This window comes from Papilio polytes, unplaced genomic scaffold (genome assembly GCF_000836215.1).
Source record: "Papilio polytes unplaced genomic scaffold, Ppol_1.0 DF823991.1, whole genome shotgun sequence".
NCBI lineage: Eukaryota > Metazoa > Arthropoda > Insecta > Lepidoptera > Papilionidae > Papilio > Papilio polytes.
In genome coordinates, this window is record NW_013525213.1 from 2,579,777 (window position 1) to 2,595,542 (window position 15,766).

The window sequence follows — 15,766 nt, forward strand, 5'->3', positions numbered from 1 at the left end:
AATGTATTCTTGTTGGTTGTGGTAAGAAAGTGTTATGTATAGTGCGGGTGCTGTACTCACTACGATGTCGGAGTGGTCGCGGAGGAACACCATCGCCTCGTCGAGCTGCCGCTGCTCCGCCGGCGCGGACACGCCCTACCGCACGCACGCACGCTCAGCGACACGCGCACTACCCCACACCCCGCACCCCCACACATCCCCCACACTCCCTCCCACTCCCACACTCCCTTCCACTCACTCTCACTTCCACTTCACTCAACTACAACATTACTCAACTGTTATGTTTGATCAAAAGATTTTTTTCTAGAAAATCCCATAGGATTCTTATATACTAGCTGATGCTTGTGACTTTGTCCGCATAAATTAAGAAAATAATAAAAAATCCCATAGCCTATGTTACTCAATAACGCAGTTTTTTAATAGTGAAAGCATTTTTGAAATCGGCCTTATAGTTTTTGAGTTATTTCATTACAAACAAAAATACAAATATTTCTTTTTTACAATATTAGTATAGATTTATTGAAATTTATTTACAAACACACTAACTATATACGGAATACTTCTATAGCACAGTACAAAATCTATATTTCTATCTACAAACCAAACTATGAAAAAAATCACTAACATTTTAAAAACAAAATTTGTAAAATATGTCGAGCGTTAGGATGGGGGTTCTACGCAAGTCGCTGATATTAAAACAAAAACACAACAAACATAAAAAACAACAGCAAAACACAAATAATATTAAAACACTAGCAAAATATGGTTTGATATTCCAAAGACAATAACTGTGTTTAGAATTATAATTTACATAAAAAGTTATCAGACATATTCATACCATATTTTTCATAGTTAATTAAAAAAAAAATATTTAAAGCTGTAAGAAACTATACAGATACGACTTGTGTGTAAAAATATACAGGTAAAGTACATTTATGAATAAATTTATCGTATCTACAAAGTACACAAGTCGTATATTCCAAGATATTACATAAAACGTAAATATTTACAATGTAGTTGATCCACATTTTACTTTTTTTAAAGTGGAACTACTCTAGGAAAAAAACAATTAACTTTATTTAGTTAGAGATCATGCTTTAAAATCATGCCAAATCACGAAATTAATATTTTAAAAATAAACATTAGATCATCCTGTATATATTGAAATAAATATATACCATAACATTGTGCGGAAACACGGCGACGTGGTGTGGGTGACCGTTGGGCAGCACGCTGGGCACGCTGCCCACGCCGCCCACTGCGCCCACGCCGCCCACCGCGCCCACGCCGCTCACACTGCCCACGCCCGCGCCCGGCGGTGACGACACGCCCGCCCACCCCGCGGTCTGTTGCTGGAATACATTAACAATAGCATTTTAACATAAGAGTTAACAGCACACTTCTACAGGTTACTTCAAAGTCTATAATTTTCTTCTTTCCCTTACGTTAATATCAATTTTGTTTCTTCAATATAGAGTCTTTTGTGGTACACGATATAGCATCTAAAACTCTGTTTTTACCCTGAAGTGTAGAAATGGCCCTTTAAGATTGGAACATACGTCATAAAGGGAAATACAAAGCTTGTTCTTGCGTGAGTCGAGATGGTGGTGAATGTTGCAATAGTGTACCTGTCCATTGTGATGGTGCATATGGTGTGGGTGGTGTGGCGGGTGTGGCGAGTGCTTGAGGGGGTAGAGGCGCGCGTGCAGCGGCGGTGGCGAGTGCACCGGCGTGGAAGGTGACGAGCCGTAGGAAGACAGGCTGCCCGCCTCCGCCCCGCCTCCCGCCCCGCCCCCTACGCTCGGCGCCGCACCCGCTACGCTTGTCGCCGCACCGCCGTACATCTAAAGTGCAAGTATGATTTTTAAAGGATTGTAAGTGCGTTTTGTTCAATTAATTCTATTGATAAGTTCTTGTGCTTTAACTTATGTAGCGGTTGTACTAACGGGCTGTAGTGGCGGCTTTGTGAGTAGCATTGTGTCTGTGGGCGAGTGCACGGGCGCGGCGGCCCGGAACGAGGACATGGGCGGCAGCGGTAGCTCGGCACCGCCTGCCGCCCCGGCGCCCTCGGCCCCACCCCCGCCCGCACCGGACCCCGCCCCTGCCCCACCGCTACCCGCTATGCCTGAAAACACCAAAACTATCGGTCAATACACAACAGTAGACACTAAATTGGTAGAAATTGTATTCCAATTGAAGCTATCAAAGTCACAGAGACAAGTGTTGTGTGCGAGTCTGTAATAGTGGTGTGCTTACCTGGCGATGTGGCATAGGGGTCGTGGTGGTAGGGCGGGGGCGGCTGATAGTAGCCGGCTCCCCACTCCCCGGCCGCGTAGTACGGCTCCTGGTACGCGGCGCCAGCGCCTGCGCCCTTCGGCGACGCGTACCGGCTCGGAGAGTCGTGCCCGAACTCATCGCTGCCATACTGGAATTATAACAAAGCAATTATTAAATACATTCTCACCATTTACTATAAGTTAGAAGAATCGAATATCTGTACTAAACTAGAACACTAGCTGTATAAATAAGTGAGGTGTGGCCAGGACCACGTCGAAAGGAAATCCTCAATGCCTACCTCCGTGGGTTACTGACTTGAAGTTGCGTTGTTTATCTAAATGATAATCTCTAAACAATGAATACATTAATTATATTGTATTGTATTACAAAATGTAAATAAATCAAAGCAGTAATTCTGCATTGTTTGAGTTGACGATTGAAATCATTGATCGTGTAGTGAAGATATCAGAACACGGAACATTATTCAATATTTGGTATCCTTTAATACAATTTATCTATTCGTATACAATAGCTTTAATTGATAGAAACTTCAAGCTTTGTCCCGAATATAATCATACTAATATTATAAATGCAAAAGTTTACATGGATGGATGTTTGTTAGAGCCTAAACCGTTGAACGAATTTCAAGATGATAAAGATGTAGTCTGGAAGAACACATGCATTACTTTTGATTTTTTTTCAATACCACACGGACGGAGTCACAGGCGGACGCTAGTTTTAAATAATTTATCAAAGGTTATTATAGACATTTAAGTTTCGCGGTTAAATCATTCTTTAAACAGTATAAGTTACCGTTTGAGGTGAAGAAATATTTCAAGGAATACAATAAGACTTCTTTAAAAAACTTTTATTTTAAGGCATACTTAAATTAGCTGAAGTTTTGAACGCGAATTCATTCCAACGTTAGCCGCAGAGACCGAAACAAATGAACAATAACTTAATATAGATTCATTTCTGGAAAAGATTTTGCAATCGTCTAACAATTAGTCACTGGTTTGAGGAATTCTATCCTTGTATTGTACTGGTACAGTCAGAGTCTTGGTAGGCAACACCAAATATAGCATTGAACAAAACATATAAATAGTTTTTTCATTACAATTATAACATCGACTACCTACACTACCAGTTACAGAATTAAATTAACTTCCCACTTACGGTCGAATCTCGTACAGTAATCACTACCCTACGTAAATACTATGATTTCGACCTAATTACAATAACCGTGATTTTCCCTATTTCAAGGCGGGTAGGAAATTCCACGACTATATGTGCAATGTTTATAGCAACATTTATCTTACAGTCTGCCCTTTAGTCAAAGTATGAGTCAATCCTCTTGAAAGGGAAGTTATTGTGGAGAATTTCACAACGCAGGCCCCGCGCCCCTCACCCCCGCGGCGAGTGCAGGTCGAGTGTAAGCCCGAGGTCCATACAGGTCCACAGAATTGCGACACGCCGCGGCCAGCGAAAGCGAGCAATTAGGCTTATTGTCACCAGTACAGTCGCCGACAACGCGTATTAACAGCGGTGTTAAAAATAATGTAATTCAATCTATACTTAACATTATAAAGAGAAAAGATTTGTAATTTTCGCATTTTAGTATGTAGTTTTAATAATTCTAAAAAATACGGGGCCAATTCCAAAAAGTTTGTCACCATTTTCATCCGTGACTAACATAGGCTATTTTTATTATTTTTCATTTCATGCAGACGAAGTCGTTAGCAACAGCTAGAATACTCATAAAATTAGACCGTTTAAATATATTTGTTCTGTCAAAAATACTAAACTAAAAGTAGTTTTTAAATTAATGAAACAACTGCAGTATTGTTTGAACATTAATCAACTTGGAATGCTTATTACGAGTGAAATATTTAAATTTATAAAATAAAGATACAGAGATAAAGGAAACACAAATATAATTGTAAAATTAAGCAATTATTTTGGGTTTCAATTTAATTAAACTAGCCGTTAAGGGAACAACCGCAACAATATCAATAATTTCAGAGAAAATATCAACACTTCTCGTATCGACTGTACTTTCGCATTAACATTACTTTGTCCGGTGGTCCATTGTGCGCTGTATTAGGTGACAGCTTAGCAATCAGCTTTGCCGAAATTAGCGCAACTCGATGCCTAATCTAGGATTGAGGTACCAACGGGAAAAATATTCAATAATTGAGTGCAGTACTTACACACTTAGAATATAAACAAAGAAAATTAAATTAAAAAGCATCCATACGTATCGCACAATTAAAATGTCTTTGTGTAATACTAGCTATCGCCCGCGACTCCGCGTGGAATTAATAAAATAAAAGTGGGCAGCCTATGTGTTCTTCCAGACTATCCTCTACATCTATACCAAATTTCAACGAAATCAGTTCATTCGTTTAGGCTTCAAACTCTAACATCCATCCATCCATCCATCTAAACTTTCGCATTTATAATATTAGTATGAATTATGATTGCAATGAAAAATTTACGTTCCTGATAAAATAGCTGATGTTTTAAATTTATGTATGTCTTTCTGTCTGAACTAGAACGGGAAGGTATCTGATGCACATGGGAGTATTACTGGCTACTATTTATTCTGTACTGACAAAGTCGCAGGCGACCGCTAGTCACATCTAAAAATGAAGATAATAAAACTAAAAATTGTGACGTCATCTGGTTATCATCAATGATAGCTCAGTTGACATCTACGCATCTTTACATAATTAATTTCACAATAAAACTATATCCGCTTGCGTCCCGCGTTATCCCGGCGTTTATGCAGGAAACGCGTCATAGCGTCGGAGCGTCCCTCCCGCCGGGATGACTCATAGCGATCCCGGATCACTCCTAAGTATTACTGTAAAATTGTGTAGCCGATCTTATAGCTTTGTATTGTTTTTCTTTGTTAACTTGTGAATCAGAATGCAAACTATATAATGTATTTAATATAGTACAGTCAGCTACAAAAATAAAATTAAAGCTATACAGACTTATGTACGTCTTCAGTTCTAAAATATGCATATCTGCCATATACTTTTAACCGTGAATTATTTATACCAAAGTTAACGTAAATAAAAAATGCTGTTCCCGTGCGACTTCATCCGCATAAAATTATGAAAAGTTTATTTTATTGTTTACATGTTGCAAATTATCAATTGTAAATGACAAACCATGGCAACCTCGCTTCCTTGATGTTGGCAGCAACTTATGGTCTCTTTCCCACATTAGGGTTTTTATCAAAAATTTACTCCCTAAGTTTAATGGCGTGAAAATATATAGCCTAAAGCATGACGTAAGTGTAGGACTTTTTATTAAAAGAATTATTCAACAACATGCTGTAATTGCTGACATCTTAGGCAACAAAGAAGTGTGTGTTTACGCTTTATTATAATAGTATAGATACTGCAAATTCTATACTAACTAAAAAGCCTATCATAGTATAAACAATCAAAAACCTTATACTTTTTCTAAATTCATCACAAACTTTGCAAATTATGTAAACATTTTCCACAACGTATCTCAGATGGCTACTCTGACGTCACAATGATGTATATTAGATATTTTTATTACAAAATAACGAGGGAGATTTATAGTGGAGCTCACAATGAGCTGATTTGAATGTTAATACCGCAATCTTTATTTTGAGGGTCTTTACGAGCGGCGGGAGTGAGCTCATCGCTTCATTAAACACGAATTAATTACACCGCACTATTTAATATTCCTATACTACATTAATACATTATTATACAAACTTAAAACTTTTAATAATCTTACTAATATTATAAATGCGAAGTATAGACCGATGGATGTTTGTTAGAGTTTGAAACCTAAACGGCTGAACGGATTTTGATGAAATTTCGCATAAATTTAGTGTATACATAGTCTGGAAAAACACATAGGCTACTCACTTTTGTTTTTACTTAAAATCCACCCGGACAGAGTCGCGGGCGAAAGCTAGTATTACAAACGCGAATGTTTAGATGGATGGACGTTTGTTAGAGTTTGTAGCCTAAACTGCTGAACGGATTTTGATGAAATTTGGCATAGATGTAGATCATGGGTGGGAAGAACACGTGGAAATAAATAAAGTAGTTACATTTGCTTTTTTATTTCCATGTGGACGGAGTCGCGGTCGAAAGGTAGTTAAATCATATTTTCATAATGGATACATTTGATGTTGATCGCAATCAAGTTTGTTGTTAATTTGATAGACTAGCTTTTGCTCGCGACTTTACTAACGCGTAATAAATAAAATACTCTATATTACTCAGTGATCGCGTTCGCATGGTCATTGGTTATTTTTATTAAAATATTATTTTCCATTAATAACATTAGTATAGAAAGAATTGAAACTGGAAACATTTGAAATCACTTTGAATCTCATTCTAAAGTTTCTTTTCCTACATACTTAAAAGTTTGTCCAGTTAAAATGCGCACAACCAGACGCAATCTTTACGAGAATGTTTTCAAAAACTAATTTGATAACCAAATGAACAAAATACATTAGAATCCTTGAAACTGTTTCACTATAAACAATATAATGCGATAATGTTATCTATTATAACGTTTTATTATAATAATAGGAGGTATGTTTTATAAATGTGTAGGAAATATAATAACAAAGCAGCGCAGCTTATCGCACAGGTAGAGTTGACGAGCTTTGAGCTGATTGAACACGTATGGGTAGACCAAAATGCAATACGTGAGCTGGGACTCTCGTTAATAAATTACTTTAACAATCTATATCTATATTAAAAGGAAAGATTTGTATAATATTTGAAATAAATTAATAACTAACAGGCCGATTTCGAAAATTCTTTCACCATTAAAAAGCTATGTTACATACTTATACTTATATGTATGTAAGCTGAGTAAAATAGGTCATATTTTTATAATATTTTTTTAATTTCACGCGACTTAAGCGCGTATTAAGAATATTGAAGAAAAGTACAATATACACACTACAACGCGAATTCCCCTAAAAGACGAATATTCCCTACCTTTAAAAGAAGCCACCTCTATAATGCGATTTATGTCTGTGCCCTTTTGAAAAACGTGTTATACAGGGGTTTCTTACACCGCGAAAACAACCGCGATATAGGAGGGTTTATACTACTTGAATTTATCACTGACAAACTCTATCAGACAACAGAGACGTACATTGACATTCGAGGCACTTGTATACAATCCTTGTCATTTTCTTTAGAGAAAAGAGACAGATATATGACAATACAAGTATCACAACAGTGGAAATTCACGGTTATCCCTAACATCATCATTAGAGAAAGTTATTAGAAAATACAACAGTACTATTGTTATCCTCTTCAGTCACCCTAGTTGTACCAGAAATCTTACACCAGTGTGTCAATAACAATCGAACCCGATGCCCTCAGGCGTCAATTACCAGACTATCAAGTTACAAATCCATTAGGCACCGTCGTTTCCGACCTGATTTTAAATCGACGAGTAGGCGACAGCTTTTCCAATATTTTTTATAAATATTTGTCATATTGATGTCATGACATTCTTCTTACCAGCATTAAAAAAGTTATCAATTCCTTATACATTTACTTTTAATAATCGATTTAAATTACAAAACTCGATACAGATTTTCAGGAGCCACGATTTATTGTCAGAAATTTTCAGTCTAAAGTCAGACCTAAACTAAACTGAAGCTTCACTAAGCAAAAATTACATCCTACAATTTAAGGTAACAAACTTACCTGTTACCCTACTAGATCATAGATTTGTGGGTTCGTAGGATCGGTTTCCGGTGGGTTTTTGTCGCGTCACATCCGGCGGCGTGTGAAAGGCTCACAGCGCCATCTCGCGCGGTAATAACAAATTACATTCATTATATCTATTTTAAGAACACGCTTGAAGAGGGAGATTGTTAGATTTCAAAACTACTGAGAGTAGAGAATGTTATATTTTCATAGGATTTTATAGATTCATTTTAAATATCGTGGATTAATAAACAATTTTAGATTACACGCTTCATCCTGAAAATCTTTAGAAACATTAAAATTTACTATTAAAATTACAGTTCCTAATTTCATACCAATATAACAGAACAAAACATAATACATTATCTAAAAACGTTTATAATATAATTTGTATAGTTACATAACACGGAAGTGTTATTTATATCAGTGCTTACGTTAGTGCATCTAATACGGTATTAGCACAGATTGTCATCATTTGCCCTAAACAATGTCCAGGAACGTAACCGTTGCTATAAATACGTATAGCCCTGCGCCCACCGCGGCTCGCCCACGCCCACGCCGGACAGAATTACTTCTACTAATTGCACCCAGAGAGCACGAAAGAGCGGTGCTTTCACACGAGGGCGAAAAGAACTTCAGAGCATATTAACAGTCAAAATAGTACCTATCTTGACTTGTGTATAAACAATATCAATACTGTAGTATCCACTGCTCTGGTTTATTAGTCTTCGTGTGAAAGTAGCATAAATCAAATACGCGAGCGCATCGGCCGACCGTCATTCCCGACTGCCCCACGTGAATTACTGCCCGTAAACTTGTAGCGATCGTAAAACAATTAGCTCATAGGCGGGAAAGTGGGCGAAATGTACCGCATTTCCTCTTGTAATACCAACATAATAACAAAATACACCGCAGATTATTAACATCTGTGTATAATCTCATTTTTTTCAAAGGAAATCATTAGTTTTACTAGTTTTAAAAAATACAATAATAAGTGAAATCTGTTGGCAAATGCCCGGATAAAATATATAACTACATTCGATCGCCGGACAGATGGGCCTATTTGAAATTGTCTCATAGATAGAGTACAGAAATAAAGCTTCGCTCATCTCAATGTTTTCATAGTTTTTTACTTGCTAGAGTGCAATAATTTATCGATGTAAACATTGCCCGTAGAGCACTGTATAGTTACGTGATGTATGTCTCGGCAACGGACGGACGGTACTATTTATTTATGCACGTTTGCATCGCTTATACAAAACTCTAACACGACGATTTATATTCATTTTGCTGCTAACTTCGCGAAATAGGTTTACAGATATGTCGACACTAGACAGTATACTATTAAAACGACATGTTCAGAAGATAATTAGAGGTCTGTTGTTGCTTTGTGGAGACTCACCCCGCTCTCGTGGCTGGTGGCGGGCGGCGGCGCATGGCCCGCCTCCTCGTGGTACCGTCGGCGTGCTCGCTGTCGTAGCAGCGCGGACGCATCCGGCTGTCCGAACTGGAACGTCTCCTTTGCACCACACAACTCCGCGAACTCATTCCGCGCCTGTTTCGCTCTATCATTTAGAAAGTCCGTGCTGATGAACTCGCCGTGTCCACCGTCGAGGATTTGCGTGGTGAGTCGTAATGAATCGGAGGTCTGGCGGAGGTTGGCCTCCGACTCGGGCCGGTATGTGTCGCATATCTGGCTGAAGGTATTGAAGTATTCTGTGGCGAGATCTGAGCGCGGCTGGTAGCCGAGGTCGGCGAGCGGCGGCGGAGGCGGATCCGCCGGCAGGAAGCTTGGCTCCATCGCGTCATGTCGCATCGCCATGACGTTCGCATTTGAACTTGCACTTATATTTGCACATCACTATCACTGGCATCCATGACGCAGTCGCTACACTGGTGATTTGCTAACTAAGGGATATGCACTGTGTTTACGTTCCGCAACAGATGCGCCACCTAACCGCTAACATAAACAATTGGGATCAATCAAAGAGACCGGCAGCAAAAAATGGTGTCGGAGCGGGAACACCTTGCGTGCGGCGGCCGCGGGGCCTGGGATGCGACTGTACCGGCCTGGGAATCCAGCGCTGGCACAAAGAGAGCAGGTAAATTTTGTAAAACATTAAATGTTAAGGTGAATAATTTAAAAGTAACAGTTTTCTATAATCTGTATTGACGTATCTAGTTATAAAATCAAGAAAGTTTCATAGTTTCGTCTAGGTAGAAATGTCACAACAATTTTTAAGCACGATTTAATCAAAATTCTTCCACTAATCCAATATGAAGTTTCATCAGTTTAGAGAAGACACTGGAATCTAAACGCGTTGTCGTTTTCTATACGTGTTTTCAATTACCTATCTCTCAAAAATTTTTAATTAAAATACTAAAAAAAAACACAATAGTGCGAAAAAGTGCAAACTGCGTTAATCTCAAGAAAGAGACAAGGCGTAAATCATCTTTTTCTTTTGAACAATACAACGGACAGAGATGCATCTTGCAAACACCTTTAAAGTATCTATTGTGTACAAATAATACTCCAAATCGCATACCGCGTGTACTGCGCAGGTAAGAAAGTTGCTATTAATAACATGAAATACGGAAAGTGTTCAAACATGGCAATACTCGGCTGATATAGTCCGATTGCAAGATATCGCCGTGTAGCCGTCAACAGTAAAATTATTACAAATTATTACTCTACATAGATTAATAGTTGCGGTAAGAGAATTAAACTGCATAACTGCTTGTTAACTCTAATAAGGGCACAAATTAACTATTTCTCTTACAGCAGAATAGTGAAACATAAATATATAACAGCGTCTTAAATAATAAGGCCACACAAACTCCAAATTCCATTGCTATTTTGACGCTGTCAGATTGTAAGCAGCGCTTACAAAGAGAGAGAGAGAGAGAGTATTTAAGCTTCGTTTCAGTATTCAGCTGTTAAACCACTATTACAATGCTAAAGAAAGATACATAAATAAAAAGTGCATCCATAAAAATAATATTGTAAGTAAATTTGGAAATATCGCAATCAGAGCTTTAAAAGATATCTTTACGCCAGATAACCGATAACGCCTACATTTATTTAAATAAATGTCACTTAAAAGTCGACTTGGCTTCTAAAGATTTTACTACAAACATCCGCATAGTAACATTTATTAGCGTAGGGTTACATTGCCCACGTGCTCATAGTATTATTGTCACAACTGAAATAAGCAACATGTATAACTAGATAAGAGAATGATTAATTATAGTATATGTAAATGTACTGGAAGTGAGAAACCTTCCAAATGAGAGTCCATATGACACGAGCGAGAACAGTGAAAACATAACTTAACCCTTAGTTCAATAGTGTCCAGTGTTAACAACTAATAAAAAAAACTACTTAACTAGTCTTAAGAAAATTACGTTTAATTTTGATTTTAGTATGTTGGTAACAAATATTTTTTTTACAAAAAACTTCGTCGTATTAAGAGTCAAGAAACGCGTTCTATATAATAATGGTAGACCATGACCTCGATATTAACTACAAATTATTGTTAAGCTCAACTTGAAGCTGTCGCCACGCGCGCTGCACACCTACGACAGGTGACAGGTGGTCGACGTTCAAAACAAAATCAAACCCGGATCCACCTGCCTTTTTATAATTTACTAATATTCCGCTATTGTCAAACAATCTATTAGTACTTTATTTTGATGTAATGTTTGACTAGAATATCGCAAAACTATTTTGTCTCGCTTTGATTCGTATGAGCTTATATGGAGGTGCGCACGCTCGATATTTAGTTGTGCAACTAAACAGTTGAATTCACTGCAAAACCATCAGACAATCGCACAACAGTTGTGCGATAGTTTAGTCAAAGGTGTGCTCCCGTTCTAACTATTGCAAAAGATAGTGCATTTATCTTATTTTATTTAAAAGGGATGGAAATGATAAACATGCCTTTAATGTACTTAAAGACCTACGTTTATAGCCTACCTAATTTAATAAGAGTTATTGACAAAAAACACATCCACCAATCCTTAGGTAATAATTGTAAATCTAAATAATACAACAAAAACTAAAAATTAATAAACTAAACCTAAAAAAACACTACCACCTGTCGAATTTCGCAAACAATAACAAAAAATAAATTCCCATTGGGGCTTCCCTTAAACTTCGCGCAGTATTGATTAGACACAATTTTTAGCTCGTATGGCCCTACAGAGCCTTAGCTCGTATGGCCTCCCTCAACCTAACGGAGTCAGTGTGCCGACAGGATTCAGTTACATCCCAGACTTAGAGGTCATTAACCGGCTTCTTTCACCTGCGCATCTTATTTGCATACAAAAAAACGTCATCAAGAATGCAGTTATTGCTCCTATAAAGTTCACTCTGATCAAGTATTATATTACTCGCGTGAATGTCAAAACAATACATTTTTTTAATAAAACATGGGTGGTCTGTGCCTTAAATTTGGTGATACTGATTCCTGGACATTGTGTCGCAATTATTTTGAAACAGACAATTTAAAATGAATATTATTTAATCCACAAATTATAAGGAATCTTGCAACTTGTGCACCCTTTATTGTATTATATATAGTCAACAATCGAATACTTCATTCTGAGAAGTGGAAGCGTTACATGATCGACAAGAAGAACTAATGTTTCTCTACACGCAGCACAGCGTAGCGCTTCTGTGTCCACAGCACAGCGCTTCTGTGTCCGCAGCACAACGCTTGCGTGAGAATCAGCTGAGCACGGTATAGCGGTGTCGGGTGTCAGCGCCGGTGGTCCGCCGCGTACCGTGCGCAATCTCGCTCACTGATACGCTCCAACATGTGGGCGCGTCGCATTGTTAGCACGACATTGCTCTTTGCATCGTATTGAGAGGGCATTGTAGTTTACTTGAGTGTATTGTTTACTTACTGATATTAATTTAAAAAAGAAAGAAAAGTAAGTTTAAGTAACGTAAACAAAACCGAATTGAACAATATTTTGATCTAATGTTGTATACCTATACAAAAGTGCAAGTAGTAGGGTTGTTTGTTTACCGCGAGGCGAGGCGTTGGAGTTGCGACCAGGTGGCGGGGTTGGGGGCTGGGGTTCAAGGTTGCCGCACTATGCCGCACGCCACAATCTCCGCCACCCTACGCTACGCCTGTTGCAGTAATAGGATTTCCTTCACACTTCACTACACACGGAATGGAGATAATCGTACGTAGACATAACCGGATAAAAAATTTAAAATTGCAACGCAATTTTACCACATTTTAGCTTAGAGACAAAGTTCCAACTATTTGTATCCTCTAAAATATGTCAAGACTGCAAAAGACGCCATCCACGATACAAATAAATTCATTACTGTGTTGAGGTCCAAAAAATCGGGGTCAGACGAAGCCCGCGTCGCGCCGGGATAGGACCGGTCTGGCGCAGCTGTCGGCAGGTGGCGTTGACGAGACCACGGCCACTATCCGACATTCGGAGAAAGCCTTATCCCAAACACAAGCTTTGATAAACATTGTATTTGTAACGTAAATAATCTTAAAGAACATTGATAAGAATTTTCAGCTAATTTGCCGTAAAGACTGAAATATTTTTATTTCTAGAGATCATAGAAAGACATAGCTTTGTTTATCCTAAATTTGTACCGGGTTGATTTAGAAAACAATATTTGTTGCGATATACGTTCGTTCTTTGATACTAAGTGTATATAACGACATGAATAGAATTACAAAATAATTTCATGCGTCATGCATATCAACACTGTAATGTTCTAATACAAGACAGTAACAGACCATTCTCCGTCAACTGGAACAAACAGTAGTCGTTGTACACAATGTCTTCATATATGGGTATCATTGATTAATCTAAAAGTAATTGTATCATTAAAATCAAGTTTTAATTTTAAACCTTACATATTACTAACATTTTAAAAGTTTCATGGATGGATGTTTGATAGAAGGTATCTCCTAGACTGTTGAACAGATCTCGACAGTTTTTTTTATGATGTGACCAGCGCTTGACCACGATCCCACCTAGACCAAAGTGAAGATGTGGTCGAAGGATAGGTCGCTAGTTCAGTAAGTACCGATTCATCCGATTTGGCACACTCTAAAAGAACACATAAGCTGCTCAACTATTTACTCCGTGGGGATTCGTGTGCGACAGCTAATTTTGCTTCAAGTCATTAATTTTTATTGATTAAAACTAGCTGTTCCCATGCGGCGTCATCCGCAGGTATTTATAAAAACTTCATTTTATCGTTTACATTTGTCAATTTATCAATTGCAAACGTCAAAATGACATCACATGATGACAATCCATGGCAATCTTGATTCTTTGATGTTGGGAGTAACTTATGGTCTCTTTCTCACATTAGGATTTTTATCCAATTTATTTACCAACTAAGTTTAATAGCGTAAAAATATATAGCCTAAAGCGTGTCGTAAGTATAGGGCTTTTTATTAAAGAGAGTATTATTCAAAAATATGCTGTGATTGCTGACATTCTGGGCCACAATGTAGTGTGTGTTTACGCTTTATTATAATAGTATAGATTACGCAATAAACCTTATATAGGTTAGATAGATATAGATGCATCAATCGGTATGTAGGTGAGTTGATTCTACAAAGGATGTTATTTCCCTATTCTAGGTAGCTCTCTGCATTCCTCGGAGTTGCAGATTCCGTATTACTGATGCAGGAATGCTGCCCGTGCACACTGACCACTTTTATAAGACCTCTGACTGTAAGCGATAGATGAACGTGGATAATCTAAACAAATGAACAAATTAATTGCTTTTAAATCTTATTAACAGACGAAATAACTGCCGAAATAGTAGACTATACTTATATTATAAAGAGGAAAGATTTGGATGTTTGTATGTATTGAAATAACTCAAAAACTACTGGACCGATTTCAATAGTTCTTGCACCATTAAAAGGCTACGTAACCACTAACACAGGCTGCTTTTTCACGTTTTTTTCAAGAGCATCGACTAGTTAAAACTATAGCTTCCTTTTTTATAATAAAGATAAAAATATATCTGTACAGGTACTTCGTCTAATATCTAAACACTTCTTATTATCACCAGTGGTAGTTAACTTAATCGATTTATCATAAGTATAATGTAATTAGAGGTAAATAGAGATGGCGATGGCTCGCAGGTCCGGCATGACGTCACGTCGGCGGCCCGCTGTCTCGTACGATTATACACAAGTATTCTAGTTTCACACGAGGGCGGAATAGTGAGGGAGAATTGTACAGTGCAGTGATATTATTTAACATAGACGGATCAGTAGCGTTTGAACGTTGCGTTTAATGGTAGTACTGCAGTGTATCTGCATTGTCGTACGATTATACCAAGAGTATTCTATTTTCACACGAGGGCGGAATAGTGAGGGGAAATAGTAAAGTGCAGTCATTTTAACATACAGATCAGTACCGTTTTAATAGTGGTAGTACTGCAGTGTATCAGCACTGCCTCTTTGTTGTACCTCTATGTGAAACTAGCTTACAATACTAAACCTAACTTCATTTAAAACAATCGTTATATAAATTAGATGTGTGGATATAAATCCAAGGATTATTATTTATGCAGTCGTGATTAATTACAAAAGTCAAAAAACTCGAACTTTTTAAGAATAAACGACTTGTTCAATAAATCATGACTTCCTGCATCATTTAAATATACATAAAACAAACCGGAATTATTGTTTACAATATAAATAAATCAATTTGATTTAAAACAAATGAGAACGTATATAATTTAA

General features: G+C 37.6%; 1 protein-coding gene across 8 annotated transcripts in view; it reads right to left on the reverse strand.

The window, feature by feature from the left end:
• LOC106101365 (protein daughterless) overlaps positions 1–15,766 on the reverse strand; it is a 69,331-nt gene that overhangs the window by 6,537 nt on the left and 47,028 nt on the right. For 4 of the 8 annotated variants that reach the window (XM_013280560.1, XM_013280559.1, XM_013280556.1 and 1 more), the window contains exons 2-7: positions 9,415–9,972; positions 2,257–2,425; positions 1,947–2,125; positions 1,629–1,844; positions 1,179–1,352; positions 61–135 (exon numbers count right to left, since the gene is read on the reverse strand). In XM_013280560.1, coding sequence (XP_013136014.1) covers positions 61–135; positions 1,179–1,352; positions 1,629–1,844; positions 1,947–2,125; positions 2,257–2,425; positions 9,415–9,834 — 1,233 coding nt within the window. In that variant the 5' untranslated portion in view covers positions 9,835–9,972. The remainder of the gene's footprint in view (positions 1–60; positions 136–1,178; positions 1,353–1,628; positions 1,845–1,946; positions 2,126–2,256; positions 2,426–9,414; positions 9,973–15,766) is intronic. The other 4 variants (XM_013280562.1, XM_013280561.1, XM_013280564.1 and 1 more) reach the window with 2 other exon arrangements.